General features: G+C 38.9%; 1 protein-coding gene across 1 annotated transcript in view; it reads right to left on the bottom strand.

The window, feature by feature from the left end:
• Positions 1–20,692, bottom strand: part of LOC134359593 (mucin-19-like) — a 73,947-nt gene that overhangs the window by 18,894 nt on the left and 34,361 nt on the right. The window contains exons 28-39 of the mRNA XM_063073090.1: positions 20,354–20,495; positions 18,439–18,470; positions 17,926–18,006; positions 13,621–13,674; positions 13,276–13,326; positions 11,473–11,526; positions 11,145–11,195; positions 9,996–10,049; positions 6,762–6,815; positions 6,427–6,477; positions 5,493–5,546; positions 5,144–5,194 (exon numbers count right to left, since the gene is read on the bottom strand). Coding sequence (XP_062929160.1) covers positions 5,144–5,194; positions 5,493–5,546; positions 6,427–6,477; positions 6,762–6,815; positions 9,996–10,049; positions 11,145–11,195; positions 11,473–11,526; positions 13,276–13,326; positions 13,621–13,674; positions 17,926–18,006; positions 18,439–18,470; positions 20,354–20,495 — 729 coding nt within the window. The remainder of the gene's footprint in view (positions 1–5,143; positions 5,195–5,492; positions 5,547–6,426; positions 6,478–6,761; positions 6,816–9,995; positions 10,050–11,144; positions 11,196–11,472; positions 11,527–13,275; positions 13,327–13,620; positions 13,675–17,925; positions 18,007–18,438; positions 18,471–20,353; positions 20,496–20,692) is intronic.

Genomic DNA, 20,692 nt, shown 5'->3' with positions numbered 1-20,692 from the left:
TAATAAGCAGAAATTTATGATGAGGACATGTGCTGAGGTGTGAATCGAAACTTGTACAGAGACTGATAAAAAATTTCCTTCCCTGACTGAATTTGAGAAGTTGGTTGTGGTTCGCCCAGGAATGAATGTCCCAAGTCTTTGTCAATAAGGTATTTAGTAGTTTTCTGCTAATGTGGTAAATACAGAAATCTAGGTGTTGTTTATCACCCACAGCACGTTTCTTGGATGATGAGGGTATTTTATTGGAAAGTCATTGTCAATGTAATTTGATTTTTGTATCCAATCAATTGTGCCATGGTGAGTGGTGCTTTTCAAAGTATAGAGTGCGCAGAGCTCCAGAGGGCACCTGTGAAACTTACATGCCATTTTGATATTTGCACTGTGAGAGTTTGTACTTTTAATTCAGAAGATATGAAAGTGATTCTTCCACATTTTATGTGCCATTCAACATCTTAGAATCTCCCAATGAGAAGCAGAAGGAGAATGCAATGTTTGGTGTTGTAAAATGTTATATTACTAACCTGATGTGGTACTAACTGTGGGCCCTGTTGTAATTGTTGTTCCTGTTATTTGTAATGAAAGAAAAGAATATTATTGTAAAGTATGGCAGGCAAACTTTCAGTGTTGCTGCTGACTGTATGAAAGGTATAGATAACAATAGCAGCTGAAGACCGTCATATTTGCTCAATTCTTTTTCAGATTTCACAGCAACTTGGTCTGATAATTCTGAGCGAAAATCTGAGAGACTGAAATCTGTATTGACTGCAGTAATGGTATCAAAGTATATTCTAAACTAGGGGTTAGGTTTCGGAGAAATGTCAAGTCATTATCTTAAAATTAGTTTATATTGACCTGAAGAATATTCTTTACCTGTGGTGGAAGTGGTCGTCGACACAGTTGTTCCAGGTGTAGATGATGTTGGTCCTAGGGAAAAAGTACATTGTGATTCAAGTGGATCAGGAAGCTTAAAGTATGATTCAGAAAAATGATTCACACCGATTGAATTTTTCAATTAATGTTTAGGAAACTACGACTAGATTACTGTAAGTGACCATTCGATTCCTGTTTGGTCAATGTTCTAATACACATCACTTACTATGCATGTCATCATGAGTACATGAAGATATTTGGAAAATTTGCTTTGAATTCGAAATAGATATTTAATCGATGAACTGGTGAGAAGGTGTGAAGGGAAATTGGTAAGCGCAGGATAAAGATTCTCTTTCAATGACTGAGGCTGCCAATTTCAATGTGCATTGCACGATGAATGAATGTTCCAGCTCTTCGTCGATGAAGTATTCATTAGGTATCAGGCAATATGCTATATTCAGAAATCTCGCTTTTATTAAAGATCATCAGCATATTTTGAAGATGGAGAGACTACTCTACTGAAAAGTCATTCTTCCTGTCATTGAATTATCATGTCTACCAGTACTGCCATACTCATTGCTGGTTTTGAGATTACTGATGGCAGTTCAATTCCACAAGCCCTGCTGAATTCATCAGCTTTTCCAGTATATTTGCAGAAAGTGGTTGCAATTGTAGTCAGAAGCAATATCACCAACTGTTCCTGAAGTTATATTGAATGCAATGTTGTGATATACAGCCGAGAAGTTGTGCAGTGGATAGGAATGTTTTGCGAATGATATTACTCACCTGACGTTGTACTGACTGTGGGTCCTGTTGACGTTGATGTTGTTGGTGTGGTTCCTAATGAAAAAAAAAGGATATAATACTCAATCACAGCAAACAAGTGTTGGTTGTTGCAGCAGAATATATTGAAGACTTTGACGTGTCAGTACTTTAATTTATAGTCAGTACCCAACATTTTTCAGCGGGCATTTTATCTAAAATTTTGAGGCAAATTAAGGAAGAATTTTTTGCATTTATTTGGAGCTATAGTAGTAAAATTGAAGCTTCACAACTGAGGGGAAATGTAGTGCAGGTATCCACCCATTCTCCGAAGAGTTTGTGATGTTTACTGAAATGACTTTCTTTACCTGTGGTGGAACTTGTTGTGGACACTGTTGTACCAGTCGGTGTTGGTGTTGACCCTGGAGAAGAAATACAATTGCGTTTCAAGTCAAGCAGGAATCTTAAGTTAAAAGTGCAAGGTGTCACTTTTGACTTGAGTTAAGAAAGAATAATTTGACTGACTTAAAGATTTGAAGATCTATTGAGGAACATATAATCAGTTTATATTGATTCTTATTGACCAATTGATGCTGAGTTTGTCAATGAAGTCATGCCCAGTATTTGGAAAGCATGTTATCTTCGGGTGCAGGAATTTATTCAGAATATTTAAGTGGAATAATAAGCAGAAATTTATGATGAGGACATGTGCTGAGGTGTGAATCGAAACTTGTACAGAGACTGATAAAAAATTTCCTTCCCTGACTGAATTTGAGAAGTTGGTTGTGGTTCGCCCAGGAATGAATGTCCCAAGTCTTTGTCAATAAGGTATTTAGTAGTTTTCTGCTAATGTGGTAAATACAGAAATCTCGGTGTTGTTTATCACCCACAGCACGTTTCTTGGATGATGAGGGTATTTTATTGGAAAGTCATTGTCAATGTAATTTGATTTTTGTATCCAATCAATTGTGCCATGGTGAATGGTGCTTTTCAAAGTATAGAGTGCGCAGAGCTCCAGAGGGCACCTGTGAAACTTACATGCCATTTTGATATTTGCACTGTGAGAGTTTGTAATTTTAATTCAGAAGATATGAAAGTGATTCTTCCACATTTTATGTGCCATTCAACATCTTAGAATCTCCCAATGAGAAGCAGAAGGAGAATGCAATGTTTGGTGTTGTAAAATGTTATATTACTAACCTGATGTGGTACTAACTGTGGGCCCTGTTGTAATTGTTGTTCCTGTTATTTGTAATGAAAGAAAAGAATATTATTGTAAAGTATGGCAGGCAAACTTTCAGTGTTGCTGCTGACTGTATCAAAGGTATAGATAACAATAGCAGCTGAAGACCGTCATATTTGCTCAATTCTTTTTCAGATTTCACAGCAACTTGGTCTGATAATTCTGAGCGAAAATCTGAGAGACTGAAATCTGTATTGACTGCAGTAATGGTATCAAAGTATATTCTAAACTAGGGGTTAGGTTTCGGAGAAATGTCAAGTCATTATCTTAAAATTAGTTTATTTTGACCTGAAGAATATTCTTTACCTGTGGTGGAAGTGGTCGTCGACACAGTTGTTCCAGGTGTAGATGATGTTGGTCCTAGGGAAAAAGTACATTGTGATTCAAGTGGATCAGGAAGCTTAAAGTATGATTCAGAAAAATGATTCACACCGATTGAATTTTTCAATTAATGTTTAGGAAACTACGACTAGATTACTGTAAGTGACCATTCGATTCCTGTTTGGTCAATGTTCTAATACACAGCACTTACTATGCATGTGATCATGAGTATATGAAGATATTTGGAAAATTTGCTTTGAATTCGAAATAGATATTTATTCGATGAACTGGTGAGAAGGTGTGAAGGGAAATTGGGAAGCGCAGGATAAAGATTCTCTTTCAATGACTGAGGCTGCCAATTTCAATGTGCATTGCACGATGAATGAATGTTCCAACTCTTCGTCGATGAAGTATTCATTAGGTATCAGGCAATATGCTATATTCAGAAATCTCGCTTTTATTAAAGATCATCAGCATATTTTGAAGATGGAGAGACTACTCTACTGAAAAGTCATTCTTCCTGTCATTGAATTATCATGTCTACCAGTACTGCCATACTCATTGCTGGTTTTGAGATTACTGATGGCAGTTCAATTCCACAAGCCCTGCTGAATTCATCAGCTATTCCAGTATATTTGCAGAAAGTGGTTGCAATTGTAGTCAGAAGCAATATCACTAACTGTTCCTGAAGTTATATTGAATGCAATGTTGTGATATACAGCGGAGAAGTTGTGCGGTGGATAGGAATGTTTTGCGAATGATATTACTCACCTGACGTTGTACTGACTGTGGGTCCTGTTGACGTTGATGTTGTTGGTGTGGTTCCTAATGAAAAAAAAAGGATATAATACTCAATCACAGCAAACAAGTGCTGGTTGTTCCAGCAGAATGTATTGAAGACTATGACGTGTCAGTACTTTAATTTACAGTCAGTACCCAACATTTTTCAGCGGGCATTTTATCTAAAATTTTGAGGCAAATTAAGGAAGAATTTTTTGCATTTATTTGGAGCTATAGTAGTAAAATTGAAGCTTCACAACTGAGGGGAAATGTAGTGCAGGTATCCACCCATTCTCCGAAGAGTTTGTGATGTTTACTGAAATGACTTTCTTTACCTGTGGTGGAACTTGTTGTGGACACTGTTGTACCAGTCGGTGTTGGTGTTGACCCTGGAGAAGAAATACAATTGCGTTTCAAGTCAAGCAGGAATCTTAAGTTAAAAGTGCAAGGTGTCACTTTTGACTTGAGTTAAGAAAGAATAATTTGACTGACTTAAAGATTTGAAGATCTATTGAGGAACATATAATCAGTTTATATTGATTCTTATTGACCAATTGATGCTTAGTTTGTCAATGATGTTATGCCCAGTATTTGGAAAGCATGTTATCCTTGGGTGCAGGAATTTATTCAGAATATTTAAGTGGAATAATAAGCAGAAATTCATTATGAGGACATGTGCTGGGGTGTGAATCGAAACTTGTACAGAGACTGATAAAAAATTTCCTTTCTTGACTGAATTTGAGAAGTTGGTGGTGGTTCGCCGAGGAATGAATGTCCCAAGTCTTTGTCAATAAGGTATTTAGTTGTTTTCCGATAATGTGGTAAATACAGAAATCTAGGTGTTGTTTATCACCCACAGCATGTTTCTTGGAGGATGAGGGTATTTTATTGGAAAGTCATTGTCAATGTAATTTGATTTTTGTATCCAATCAATTGTGCCATGATGAATGGTGCTTTTCAAAGTATAGAGTGCACAGAGCTCCAGAGGGCACCTGTGAGACTTACATGCCATTTTGATATTTGCACTGTGAGAGTTTGTAATTTTACTTGAGAAGATATGAAAGTGATTCTTCCACATTTTATGTGCCATTCAACATCTTAGAATCTACCAATGAGAAGCAGAAGGAGAATGCAATGTTTGGTGTTGTAAAATGTTATATTACTAACCTGATGTGGTACTAACTGTGGGCCCTGTTGTAGTTGTTGTTCCTGTTATTTGTAATGAAAGAAAAGAATATTATTGTAAAGTATGGCAGGCAAACTTTCAGTGTTGCTGCTGACTGTATCAAAGGTATAGATAACAATAGCAGCTGAAGACCGTCATATTTGCTCAATTCTTTTTCAGATTTCACAGCAACTTGGTCTGATAATTCTGAGCGAAAATCTGAGAGACTGAAATCTGTATTGACTGCAGTAATGGTATCAAAGTATATTCTAAACTAGGGGTTAGGTTTCGGAGAAATGTCAAGTCATAATCTTAAAATTAGTTTATATTGACCTGAAGAATATTCCTTACCTGTCGTGGAAGTGGTCGTCGACACAGTTGTTCCAGTTGTAGATGATGTTGGTCCTAGGGAAAAAGTAGATTGTGATTCAGGTGGATCAGGAATCTTAAAGTATGAATCAGAAAAATGATTCACACCGATTGAATTTTTCAATTAATATTTAGGAAACTTCCGCTAGATTATTGTAAGTGACCAATCGATTCCAGTTTGGTCAGTGTTCTAATACACATCGCTTACTAAGCATGTCATCATGACTATATGAAGATGTTTGGAAAATATGCTTGGAATTCGAAATAGATATTTATTGGATGAACTGGTGAGAAGGTGTGAAGGGAAATTGGTAAGCGCTGGATAAAGATTCTCTTTCAATGACTGAGGCTGTCAATTTGGATGTGCATTCCACGAGGAAAGAATGTTCCAGCTGTTCGTCGATGAAGGATTCATGAGGTATCAGGCAATATGTTATATTCAGATATCTCACTCTTATTAAAGATCCTCAGCATATTTTGAAGAAGTGAAATAAATCTTGGGAAGTGAAGGACAAAAAATTTCCTTCACTGTCTGAACTTGAGAAGTTCGTGATGGTTCAATGAGGAATGAATGTCCCGAGTCTTCGACAATATAGTACTTAGTTGTTACCGAGTAATGTTACCAGCTAAAATAATCAGAATTCGAGGTTTTGTTTAACGTCAGCATGTTTCTTGGAGGGAGAAGATATTTTATTGCAAAGTCATTGTCTTTGAAATTTAATTTTTGTGTCCAATCAAGTGTGCCATGCTCAATGCTACTTTTCGAAGTGTAGACTGCATCTGATTCAAGAGGGCATATGGTCAATTTACATGGCATTTTGATATTTGCACAGTGTGAGTTTGTAACTTTCATTCAGAAGTTATAAAATGGTTCTTCCACATTATGTTTGATTTTGAGAAATGTTATATTACTAACCTGATGTGGTACTAACTGTGGGCCCTGTTGTAGTGGTTGTTCCTGTTGTTTCTAATGAAAGAAAAGAATATTATTGTAAAGTATGGCAGGCAAGCTTTCAGTGTTGCCACCGACTGTATCAAAGATAGAGAAAAACAGCAGCTAAAATCCTCAATTTTTTTTCAGATTTCACAATAACTTGGTCTTATCATTTTGATTAAAACGTGAGTGACTGCAAGCTTTATTCACAGCAAAGATGGTATCAAAGAAAATTGTCAACTCGGTGAGATCTGTCGGAGACGTATCAAGTCATTGTCCTAAAATTAGTTTATATTTACTGGATGAATATTCCTTACCTGTCGTGGTACCGGTGGTGGACACAGTTGTTCCAGTTGTTGATGAAGTTGTTCCTGGGGAAAAAGTACATTGTGTTTCAGCTGGATCAGGAAGCTCAAAATGTGAATCAGCTAATATGTATCAGACTGACTTGAACCTTTCAATTACTATTCAGGAAACCATAGCTAGACTACTTAAGTGCAATTCTAAAGAGGTATTTATTATATGGGCATGTGCTATAATGTGAAAAGAGACTTGGGAAGAGAACGATAAACAATTTCATTCACTGACTGAGTTTGAGAAGTTGGCGGTTGGTTGCTGTGGATTGAATATCCCAACTCTTCGTCCATATAGTATTTAGTAGTTACCCAGTAATGTGCCTTATTCAGAAACCTAGGTGTTTTTTTAACGTCTGCAACCTTTTTCTTGGAGGGAGAAGATATTTTATTGCAAAGTCGTTTTGATTGAAATTTTATTTTTGTGTCCAATCAAGTGTGCCATGGTCAGTGCTGCTTTTCAAAGTAGAGTGCACTCTGATTTCAGAGGGCACCTGGTCAATTTAAATGCCATTTTGATATTTGCACAATGTGAGTTTGTAACTTTTATTCAGTAGAGATATCAATGATTACTATCAACAGATCATTTGCAACACTCGAGGAAACAACACACTGGACCATTGCTACACCACCATCAAGAATGCCTACCGTGTTATTGCACACCCTCACTTCTGGATGTCTGATCACCTGGCTGTACTTCTATTCCCTAAGTATATGCAGAGACTGAAGACTGCAGCACTAGTAGTGAGGGCCAAGAAGGTATAGACAAGGGAAGCACAGGGGTGCTTACTGCTCTGAATTGGTGGACTGGACTATATTCAGGGATTCATCTTCAAAACTGTATGGGTATGCTGCAATTGTTATCGACTTCACTAAAACCTGTATGGATGAGTGTGTGCCTACCAAGACATTCCCAAACCAAGAGCCGTGGTGGAACCAGGAGGTATTTGAAGGCTAGATCCGTGGTTTTCAAATCTGGCAATCTAGGCCTAGACCGGAAAACCAGGTATGATTTTCAGAGGCCTTTTCAAGGGCGAAGAGACAATTTTGAATGAGGTTGGATGTGAGATCGGATGCACAACAACCCTGGCAGGGTTTGCAAGACATTACTTTCTACAAAGCGAAACCTAATAGCATGAATGACAGCGATGCTTCACTACCAAATGAACTCAATGCCTTCTATTCCCGCTTTGAAAGGGAAAACACAGCTGCAGCTGTTAAGATCCCTTCCGCACCTTATGACCTTGTGATCTCTGTTTTGGAAGCTGATGTTAGGCTGTCCTTAAAGAGAGTGAACCCTCGCAAGTTGGAAGGTCGCGATGGAGTACCTGGTAAGGCTCTGAAAACCTGTACCAACCAACTGACGGGATGAATCAAAGACATTTTCAACCTCTCACTGCTATGGGCGGAAGTTCCTACTTGCTTCAAAAAGGCAACAAATATACCAGTGTCTCAGAAGAATAATGTGAGCTGCCTTAATGACTATCGCCCAGTAGCACTCACATCTACAATGATAAAATGCTTTGAGAGGTTGGTCATGACAAGACTGAACTCTTGCCTCAGCAAGGACCTGGACCCATTATAATTTGACTATCGCCACAATAGGTCAATGGCAGACGCAATCTCAATTGTTCTTCACATGGCTTTAGACTACCTGGACAACACAAACATCTATGTCAGGATACAGTTCATTGACCATAGCTTTCTATATAATACATCATTCCCACAATCCTGATTGAGAAGTTTCAGAACCTGGGCCTCTGTACCTCCCTATGCAATTGGATCCTCGACTTCCTAACCAGAAGACCACAGTCCATATGGATTGGTGATAACATCTTCTCCTCGTTGATGCTCACACTGGCACACCTCAGGGGTGTGTGCTTAGCCCACTGCTCTGTTCTCTATATGCACATGACTGTGTGGCTGGGCATAGCTCGAATACCGTCCATAAATTTGCTGATGATACAATCTCAGATGGTGATAAGAGCATGTACAGGAGTGAGATATGCCAACTAGTGGAGTGGTGCCATAGCAACAACCTGGCAGTCAACATCAGTAAGACGAAAGAGCTGATTGTGAACTTCCGGAGGGGTAAGATGAAGGAATCAGAAGGGGAGAGACTGCTCAAGTTGCTGGTTGTCAAGATTTCTGAGGATCTAACCTGGTCCCAACATATCAGTGGAGCTATAAAGAAGGAAAGACAGCGGCTATACTTCCATTAGGTGTTTGAAGAGATTCGGTTTGTCAACAAATACACTCAAAAACTTCTATAGATGTATTGTGGAGAGCATTCTGACAGGCTGCATCATTGTCTGGTATGAAAGGGCTACTGCACAGGATGGAAAGAAACTGCAGAGGGTTATAAATTTAGTCAGCTCCCTACATAGTACCCAGGACATCTTCACGGAGCAGTATCTCAGAAAGGCAGCGTCCATTATTAAGAACCTCCAGCACTCAGGGCATGTCCTTTTCTCATTGTTACCATCAGGTAGGAGGTAGCGAACCCTGAAGGCACACACTCAGCGATTCAGGAACAGCTCCTTCCCCTCTGCCATCCAATTACGATTTTAACCTATTCAATATACATATACTCTAATTCATTTACTTGTTTATTGTTATTATTATTATTACTTTATTTTGTTTTTTTCTTGTATATTATGTATTACATTGAACTGCTGCTGCTCGGTTAACAAATCTCACGTCACATGCCACTGATAATAAATGTGATTGTGATTCTGATTCTGATTGATTCTTCCATATGTTATGTGCAGTTCAACATCATTGAATCTACCAATCAGCTGCAGAAGGTGAATGTAATGGTTGGTTTTCTGAGAAATGTTATATTATTAACCTGATGTGGTACTAACTGTGGTCGCTGTTGTAGTTGTTGTTTGTGTTGTTTCTAATGAAAGAAAAGAATATCATTGTAAAGTATGGCAGGCAAACTTTAAGTGTTGCCATGATTGTATCGATGATAGAGAACAACACCAGCTAAAATCCTTCACATTTCCTCAATTTTTTTTTCAGATTTCACAATAACTTGGTCTAATGATTTTGAGCTAAAGTGTGAGAGACTGAAATCTGTATTCGCAGCAAAAATGGTATCAAAGAAAATTGTCGACTAGGTGTGATCTGTCGGAGAAGTGTCAAGTCATTGTCTTAAAGCTAGTTTATACTTACTGGAAGAATATTCCTTACCTGTTGTGGAACTGGTGGTGGACACAGTAGTTCCAGTTGTTGATGATGTTGTTCCTGGAGAAAAAGTGCATTCAGTATCAGCTGAATTAGGAAGCTTAAAAATATGTATCAGCAAATATGAATCAGACTGGTTGAATTTTTCATTTACTGTTGAGGAAACCATAGGGACCAATCGATTCCTGTTTTGTCAATATTCCAATACACACCATTTAGTAAGCATATCATCGATGAGTCTTTGAATATATTTGATAAATTTTCTTGCAATCCTAAGTCGATGTTTATTACATGGAGTGGTGAGAAGGTGTGAAGGGAATTTTGGGATGTTTAATCTAAATATATTAAAAAATGAACTGTTGTAATAGAGGTGAAATTTACTACAGGCATGCACATATTGTCGTAGGTTTTTGTGATGTTTACTGAAAGGGCTTTCCTTACCTTACCTGCAAGGGGTCACTTTTGGTATAAGTAAGCAAAGAATAGTTAAACTGGCTTGAATTTAATTGATTTCTATTGAGGAATACATAACCAGGTTCTATTAAGGGTCCAATTGATTCCTGTTTTAACAGTGATCTAATGCACCCCATTTGGAAAGCACATTATCTCTAGGTGCAGGAATATACTCCGAATATTTCAATGCTATTCTGAATGGATATCTTGGATATGGACAAGTGCAAATCTGTGAAGCAAGTTTTTTGAAGAGAAGGATAAACAATCTCCTTTACTGATCGAGTCTGAGAAGTTAGAGGTGCATTCGCTGAGGAATGAACATTGCAACTCTTTATAAATATGGTTTTCAGTAGTTAGCAGGCATATTCAGACTCCTAGCTGTTATTCAACATCCCCTGCTTGTTTCTAAGAGGGAGAGGACTCTTTGCTGGAAAATTATTGGGACTGAAATTTAGTTTGCATGTCCACCAGAGTGTGCCATGTTCATTGCTGCTTTTGAAAATAGTGAAGTCAGTGTAATCCCACAAAGTACCCTGGTCAGTTCAGAAGCTCTGTCAATATTTTTTACAGTGTGATGTTGTAACTTTATTCAGAACAGAGAAAATTAACTATTCCTGAAGTTAGATTTAATGCAATGTTGTTTTACGCATTAGAGAGGTGCTGAAGTAGAAGGGAATGGTTTACAAAAGTGTTATTACTCACCTGATGTAGTACTGACAGTGGTCCCTGTTGTTGATGTTGTTGGTGTTGTTTCTAACGAAAGAACAGTATATTTTATTCAATCGAGGCAATCAAAGTGGTATTTGTTACAGCAGAGTCTATCGAAGGGAGTAGCAAGTCACCAATTTAATTACTGTCCATTATCAACTTTAGTCTAATATTTTTGATGCAAAATGTGTGACAATCTTATGCATTTATTTTGAACAACCATGTTAAAAAAATGAACTGTCAGAATAGATGTGAAATTTATTACAGGCATCCACATATTGTTGTAAGTTTTTGTGATGTTTACTGAAAGGGCTTTCCTTACCTGTTGTGGAACTTGTGGTGGACACAGTCGTTCCTGTTGTTGATGATGTTGTTCCTGGAAAAAAAGTATATGTGTTTCAGCTGGATCAGGAAGCTTAACAAACCAAGAGCAAAAGGTCATTTTTGGAAAGAATCAGCAAATATGGATCAGACTGGCTTGAATTTATCAGGCACTGTTGAGGAAACCGTAACCAGTTTATTTTAAAAGACCAATCAATTCTTGTTTTGTTGATGATCTAACGCATACCATTTCGTGAGCATGTCATCGATGAGTATATGAATATATTCAGAACAGTTTTCTACAATTTAGAAAAGATTTTAATGATATGGATGGTGCAAAGGGTTTACGCTAATTTTGGGAACACAAGATTAAACAACCTCCTTCATTGATTGAGTCCGAGAAGTTGGAGGTAATTTCGCTGAGGAAGGAACCTTTCATCTCGTTGTTTGCATAATATTCAGTGGTTTCTGGGCAATGTGTTATATTCAATAATATAGTTTTTATTAAACATCCTTAGCATGTTTCTTGGCGGGAGAGGATATTTTATGAAGAAGGTATTGGCACTGACATTTTGTTTACGTAACCGTTAAAGTGTGCCATTGCTAATGTTGAAAATACTGAGTGCAGTCTGATCCCACAAGGCACCTTATCAATGCAGAAGCTTTTTCTCAGTTTTCACAGTGAAATATTGTAATTTTATTCAGAAGAAATATAACAGACTGTTCCTGATTTTAGATTTAATGCAATGTTATTATCTCCAGCAGAGAGGTGCTGAAGTAGAAGAGAATGGCTTGCAAACAGGTTATTGCTAACCTGATATGGTGCTGGCTGTGGTCCCTGTTGATGTTGTTTCTAACGAAAGAAAGGCATATTATATTTAACCTAGGCATTCATTGCTTGGTTGTTGCGGCAGAATGTATTGAAGACCGTGATAAGTTACCAATATAGTTACCAATACAGTCCATTGCCAATGTTATTCAAGCACTTTGGTGTAATATTTTATCTTATATCTTATGCATTTATATTGAAATATGTTAAAACATGAACTGTCATAATAGAGGTGAAATTCTAGAGGTATGCACTCATTGTTGTAAGATTTTGTATTCTTTACTGAAGGCACTCTCCTTACCTGTTGTGGAACTTGTGGTGGACACAATTGTACCTGTTATTGATGTGGTTGTTCCTGTAGGAAAAAGTCCAATTGTGTTCCATCTCTATCAGGTATGTTAGGTACCAAGAGCAAGGTGTAACTTTTGGTATGAGTCAGGAAAGATTAATAAGATTGGCTTGAAATTATCGAACTCTATTGAGGAATATGTAACCAGATTATGTTAAGGGTCCAATTGATTCCTGTTTTGACAATGATCTTATGCACCCCATTTGGAGAGCAAGTCATCTGTGGGTGTAGGAATATTTATAGAATATTTCAATGCAATTCTAAATGGATATTTATGACATATAAGGGTGTGAAAGTGTGAAGTGGATTTTTGGAAGAGAAGGATAAACAATCTCCTAACTGACTGAGTCTGAGAAGTTGAAAAATCATTGGCACCGAAATTTAGTTTTAGTGTCCATCAAAGTCTGCCACGCTCATTGCTGCTTTCGAAAATGCTGAGGGCAGTGTGATCACTCAAGGCACCTGGTAAATTCATAAGCTTTCCCAAAATTTTGCAGTGAGAGTTGTAATTTTATTCAAAAGAAATATAACTGACTGTTCCTGAAGTTAAATTTAATGGAATGTTGTGATATCCAGCAGAGAAGTTGTGAAGTAGAAAGGAATGGTTTGCAAATGATATTACTCACCTGATGTGGTACTGACTGTGGTTTCTGTTGTTGATGTCGTTGGTGTTGTTTCTAATGAAAGAAAATGATATTATTGTAAAATATGGCAGGCAAATTTTCATTGTTGCTCCTGACTGTATCAAAGTCAGACAAGAACACCAGCTAAAATCCTCCATATTTCCTCTTTTTTTTGAGATTTCACAATAACTTGGTCCTATAATTTTGAGCTAAAATGTGAGTGACTGAAATCTGTATTCACAGCAGAAATAGTTTTAAAGAAAATTTCCAAATAGATGTGAGATGTATTAGAACTAGCAACTCAGTGTCTTAAAATTCACTTATAATTACTGAACAAATTTTCCTTACCTGCTGTGGAACTGGTAGTGGACACAGTTGTACCTGTTGTTGATGATGTTGTTCCTGGATAAAAAGTACAATTGTGTTTCAGCTGGATCAGGAAGGTTGAAATATGAGTCAGACCGGTTTGAATTTATCAAGTACTGTTGCGGAAGCCATATCCAGATTATTTTGTGGGACCAATCAATTCCTGTTTTGATAATGTTCTAATGCCCACCATTTAGTAAGTGTGTCATCTCTGAGTATATGAATATGTTAAGAATATTTTCATGCAATTCTAAATAGATACTTATTACATTGACCAGTGAGAAGGTGTGAAGGGGTTTTGGGAAGAGCCGGGTAAACAATCTATTTCACTGACTGAGTCTGAAAAGTTGGAGCTGCATTCCCCAAGAAAGGAACAATCTATCCCTTCATCGGTATAGTTTTCAGCTGTTACTGGGCAATGTACTATATTCAGAAATCTATTATTAACTATCTTGTTAATAATTATTAATCTATTATTAACTATCCTCAGCATGTTTTTAGGATGGAAAGACCACTGTACTGAAATTTAGTTTTTGTGTCCACCAAAGTGATCCATGCTTCTTGCTGCGGTTGAAAAGACTGTGTACAGTGTGATCCCACAAGCCACTTAGTCAATTCATAAGCTATTCTAATATTTTCACAGTGAGAGGTTGTAATTTTATTCAGAGGAAATATGAACAACTGTTGCTGAAGTTAGATTTAATGCAATGTCATGAAATCCAGCAGAGAGTTGCTGAAGGGAAGGAGAGGAGAGTTCTTTTGAGAAGTGTTATTAGTAAGCTGATGTAGTACTGGAAGCCGTCCCTGTTGTTGATGTTGTTGGTGTTTTTCTTATGAAGACAATTAACTAATTTAATTTTGGTTAGTATCCTATGCTTTTGGAAGTTTCCATCATACATTGGTCTAATATTTTTTAACCAAATTGTGACATAGTTAAGCAGTTATTTTGGGCAACTATTTCAAAAAGGAAATATCATAATCAAAGTGAGATTTGATATATTATTGCAAGTTACCATGAAACGCACATGATTTGACTTACATGAAACTGATGTGCTCAATATCTGCAGATGTCTTATAAATAGACAATGTATTATGAAATTTTGATGTAAGTTGAGATAGGAAACTGAGTGTCATATATCTTAGCTGAAAGACAAAATATCCCAACAGTGCTTTTTTTTCTAACTCAACACTTATTTATTTCAGACCTGTGATGTGATACTGCAATATTTACCTTTAGCCTAATCATTGTAGTTCAATATGAGTCTCCAATCCAGATCAACAATTAGAAATTGCAATTATGTGTACATTCCTAGATATTCCTTAAAAATGTAAGATATCGGGGTGCCTTTGATACCAATAGTTGCTTTTCTGTGGTCCTGTAAGCTTCAGCCGAAGAAGATGCACTGCGCCAAGCCTCCAGGCAAGCAGCGCATCGATGCCAGTAAGACACAACACCCAGACAAAGCTGCAGAGTTCATCAAGTCACTGGAGGATGCTCTCCTTGCAGACCCACCAGAAGGAGATGCTCAGCAGAGATGGGACTCTCTCGGGGACACTATCCACAGCACTGCACTCAAGGCCTTCGGGAAGAAACGGGGCAAGACACAGGACTGGTTTGAAGCGAGCTCAAGTAAGCTCACTGCTGTCATCGAGGTAAATCATGTTGCACTACTAGAGCACAAATGCCACCCCACCCAGGCAACACTGCAAGCGCTAAGGACAGCAAGAAGCAAGGCCCAGGAAACAGCCAGACGCTGTGCAAATGACTACTGGCTACAACTATGCGAAAGCATTCAGTTATCATTTGACACAGGCAACATCCGTGGAGTGTACGAGGGGATCAAGAAAGCCATCAGGCCAACCCACAGCAAGACAGCACCATTGAAAACCGTAACGTGAGACCATCGATGACAAAGGCAAGCAGAGGGAGAGATCGGTGGAGCATTACTCTGAACTCTTCTCCAGAGAAAATAGCATCTCGGACAGCGCACTAGATGCCGTGGAATGCCTGCCTGTCGTGGAGGAACTTGATGCATTGCCGACTGCCGAAGAGCTGAGTAAAGCCATCGACAGCCTGCCCACTGGGAAGGCACCAGGATTGGATGGCATTCCACCAGAGGCCATCAAATGCGCAAAGGGTGTCCTGCTAAACCACCTGCACGAACAACTGTGCTAGTGCTGGATAGAGGGAACAGTGCCGCAAGACATGAGAGACTGCAACATTGTCACCATATATAAGAACAAAGGGGACAGAAGCGACTGTAACAACTACAGGGGAATCTCCTTGCTAAGTATCGTTGGGAAGGTCTTTGCCCGCGTGGTCCTGAACAGATTGCAGAAAATAGCCGAAAGGGTATATCCCGAGTCTCAGTGCGGTTTCAGGTCAGAATGCTCCACAATCGACATGATCTTCTCCCTTCGACAGCTACAAGAGAAATGCAGAGAGCAAAGACAACCACTCTACGTCGCTTTCATTGACCTTATGAAGGCCTTCGACCTTGTGAGCAGAGACGGCCTGTTCAAAATCAGGATTGGTTGTCCCCCGAGGCTCCTCAGGGTAGTTCAGTCATTCCACACAGACATGGAAGGCGTCGTTCAGTTTGACAGCTCTTCCTCAGAGGCCTTCAACATCCGCAGCGGTGTGAAGCAGGGCTGTGTGCTTGCCCCCACCCTATTTGGCATCTTCTTCACACTCATGCTGAAGCACGCCTTTTGAACATCAACTGATGGGGTCCACCTCCACATCAGATCGGACGGGGAGGCTGCTCAGTCTGTCCCGGCTGAGGGCAAAGACCAAGGTTCATGAAGTACTCATCAGGGACATGTTGTTTGCAGACAATGCGGCACTGGCAACACACTCTGAAGAGAAGCTGCAGCGCCTCATGGACAGCTTCTCAAGGGCCTGCCAGGACTTCAGCTTGACCATCAGCCTGAAGAAAACCAACATGTTGGGCCAAGGCGTTGAGCACCCCCCTGCCATTACCATCAACAACTACGATCTGAAGGTAGTTCACAATTTTACATATCTTGGCTCCACCATCACGGACAGTCTCTCCCTAGACCCGGAGATCAACAGACAGATCGGACGAGCAGCCTCAACATTCGCCAGGCTGACAAAGAGAGTCTGGGGGAACAGAAAGCTGACGAAGCACACCAAAATTACAGTCTACAGGACCTCCGTCCTCAGCACACTTCTTTACGGCAGCGAGACCTGGAGCCTCTACTACAGACAAGAGCGGCGTCTCAACGCCTTCCACCTTCGCAGCCTGAGACGCATCCTGGACATCATATGGACTGACTGAGTCACCAACAATGAGGTCCTGGCCTGTGCCCAGATACCCAGCCTCTTCACCCTGCTCCAACAACATCGTCTCCGCTGGCTGGGCCACGTAAACTGCATGTCAAGTGGGAGGATCCCAAAAGACCTACGGAAAACTGGCCTCCGGCAAGAGAGCTCAAGGGCGGCCCCATCTTTGTTTCAAAGACGTTTGCAAAAGAGAAATGAAGTCACTGAAAATGAACATCGAGAGGTGGGAGGACATCGCAAGTGATCGCTCTCACTGGAGTCTGGAACTACGCAGAGGTCTAAAAAGAGGAGAAGCTGAGGCTTGCTGCTGAAGAAAAATGCACTTGTCGGAAAAACAGCACCAAGACAACACTGGAGGGCAGCGCCTTCAAGTGCAGTCGCTGCAGCCGAGACTGTCACTCCTGTGTGGGCCTTTACAGCCACAACAGATGCTGCTCTAACACAGACTGAAGTGAGACTTTCCAGGCGCAGATCCATGGTCTCAGGAGACTAATGGATGCCACCACCATGTGGTGTAGCAGTAGATCTGATGCTGGAGGAGATGCACCTTGGTAGGCAAAGTTACACATTTTTTTTTGGATTGAGGAACACATATTAGTCTTTCTTCACCAGTCCTTACTATCTCCTTAAATCTCAGGAGATCCTGTAAGGCACGTGCTATACGATTTTACATTGGAATCCTTAAACACGTAGAAAAATCTGAATGTTGACTCCTTTTAGACTGGATTATGTCCAAAATTTAACCAAGCACACTGATTCATGTTTTATTCCTTTTGTATTTCAATGTTTATTATTAAAAAATCACAAACATTAATTAAGAGTAAATCATTCATTCACAATTGTTCATGGCTACTCTAACTTTGGACACCGTTAGATATGTATCACTTTGAACTGATGGAATTGAAATATTAAGCCCACATTCATGCTATTAATTTTCAAATCTGATTTCTTTATTAAAATAGAAAGCTGGATCCTTTTACCTGTGGTCACTGTGGAAGAAACTGTTGTTGTTGATGACGTGGTGGATACTGTTGTTGGTGTTACAGTTGTGGTAGTTCTTCCTGTCATAATAAACACATACACAATAAAACTGGAGTCCTGATTAGTTTGTAATGTTTTCTAAAATAATAACCAGACTAAAATTTGTTATTAATGATTAATAATGACATAAAACCCTGAGAATTATAGTATGATTACTATTTATTCCTTACTGTTTATCATTAACAAAAATGATGGAGAAATAGAGGACCAAAATAAAGGCTAAGAACTTAAAAGAAATGACTCTGGTGTAATATCAACACATTTGTATTTTCCTCTTCCTGCAGATTTAATTGGTAGCTGCATTTGGACGTTCAGAACATGTAGTGTCTTTTAGAGCATTTAGATCAGTTGTTGATGCTATTAATATAAGACAAAATATTCTACAATAAAGGATGATGATTCTTTGCATATTTAATTTTGTTAGCAAGTAAATGCTGAAAGAAGTTACTTACGTCTGCATGTAGTTATTCCTTCATTGCACATACTGTAAATTAAACAAATAGATGTAATATCAGTAAATTATTCCAAAGTGATTTACATTCGCAGTTTACAAAATGATGGGCAACAAATAGACATTAGGTTGCTGAAGGAAAGAGAAGGTAAGTTTAAACTCTAAAATCACTGGCAAAATCTTTACAACTTTTATAGTGTAGATATGTTAATTATAAAGAAGCTTTAGTTTGGATTTCCTTTCAGATAAGAAGCAATTTGGAATAAATAGGGTCAACTGTCTATTGAAAATTAATAGCAGGAAGAACACAACTAAGATATTTGAAGGAATAGAAGATTAAAATATTTTAAAGGAAAAGTAAGGATTTTGAAGTCATTTTGGGATGGAGTGGAGGAAGTATTGATAAAGGGCCCATGCTCATTGGCAGATTATTATTGGCTGAATTTATGTTTTAATGATCGTAGTATCTACTTTACAAGCTGATGATATGGACTGAAAAAGGTGCATTTTTATTAAATTTGTTTTAAAGTACAAAAACTGATCTATATTTGGTAAATAGCAAATAGAAATATTTTTAATTTAACTTAGCTTATTAGTAACTTGTAAGAAAAACTTTCATCTTTAAAAGGTAATGAAACTCGGCTTTCAAAGGAAACTATATTACAACATTAATAAGAAAAATGTTAAGTATATAAATGATTTAAGACCCATTTTGTGATATAGTGCACACAAAATGCTGGAGGATCTCAGCAGGCCAGGCAGCATCAATGGAAAGCAGTATGGTCGATGTTTCAGGCCAAGAGCCTTCCTTAGGACTGGAGAAAAAAGCTGAGAAGTCAGAGTTGGGGGGGTGGGGAATGGGAGGAAGAAACAGAAGGTGATAGGTGAAAATGGGAGGGGGAAGTAAAAAGCTGGGAAGTTGATTGGTGAAAGAGTAACAGGGCTGGAGAAGAGGGAATCTAATAAAAGAGAACAGAAGACCATGGAAGAAAGAAAAGGGGGAGGAACACCAGAGAGTGTGGGCAAGGAGATAAGGCGAGAGAGGGAAAAGGGGATGGGGAATGGTGAAGGAGGGAGGAGGCCATAGGGTCGCAAACAGTCCTTCCAAGTGAGGCAGCACTTCACCTGTCAGTCTTTTGAGCTCAGCTACTATATCCAGTGCTCCTGGTCTGGCCTCCTGTATATCGGTGAGACCCAATGTAGATTGGGAGACCATTTCGCCGAGCACCTACACTCCATCTGCCTGAAAAAGCGATATCTCCCTGTGGCCACCCATTTTAATTCCACATCCCATTCCTATTCTGACATGTCAATCCATGGCCTCCTCTGCTGTCACAATGAGTCCACACTCAAGTTGAAGGAGCAACACCTTATATTCTGTCTGGGTAGCCTCCAACTTGATGGCATGAACATTGATTTCTCAAACTTAACTTCCAGTAATAGCCCCCCCCCCGCCCCTTTCACCATTCCCTATCCCCTTTCATCTCTCTCACCTTATCTTCTTGGCTGCACTCTCTGGTGCTCCTCCCCATTTTCCATCTTCCATGGCCTTCTGTCCTCTCCCGTTAGATTCCCCCTTAAACAGCCCAGTTTCTCTTTTACCATTCAGCTTCCCAGTTCCTTACCTCCCCCCCACCCCCAACTTCCTGGTTTCACCAAGAAGCTTGTGTTTCTTCCTCCCTTTCCCCCACCTTCTAACACTGACTCCTCATTTTCTGTACTCCAGTCCTGAGGAAGGGTCTTGGCCTGAAACATTGAGAATACTCCTGGGCCTGTTGAGTTCCTCCAGCATTTTGCATGTATTGCTTGAATTTCCAGCATCTACAGATTTTCTCTTGTTTGTGATTGTATTATAATATTTGCTTTCCACAGAAGAATAGTGATAAAAGAAATATGCATTATTTTTAATACTTTACCATTCCTCGCATTCATTTGCTGTTTTTTCACCAGGTTGCAATATTCTTCCATCATAATAGCATGTGCACCGAGGTAATGTAACACATCTCATCGTATTTTCATCCAAATAAGGAGCACTCTCTGGGCAATTGGCATAGCAACCTTGAACATTGAGAAGTAAAAATCACCATGAAGATAAACAGGAACACTGTGAATGCTAGATATTTGAAGTAAATACAGAAAACATGAATTAGACTCTCAGCACCAAAATTCAGATAAAATTCAGATAATTGAAACCCTTCAATTAAAATAAACCACTTAGATCCTAGAGAGATTTTGCAAGAGCTGGAGCATAATCA

This window comes from Mobula hypostoma, chromosome 20 (assembly GCF_963921235.1).
Source record: "Mobula hypostoma chromosome 20, sMobHyp1.1, whole genome shotgun sequence".
Taxonomy (NCBI): domain Eukaryota; kingdom Metazoa; phylum Chordata; class Chondrichthyes; order Myliobatiformes; family Myliobatidae; genus Mobula; species Mobula hypostoma.
This window is presented reverse-complemented; position numbering and strand designations above follow the sequence as displayed.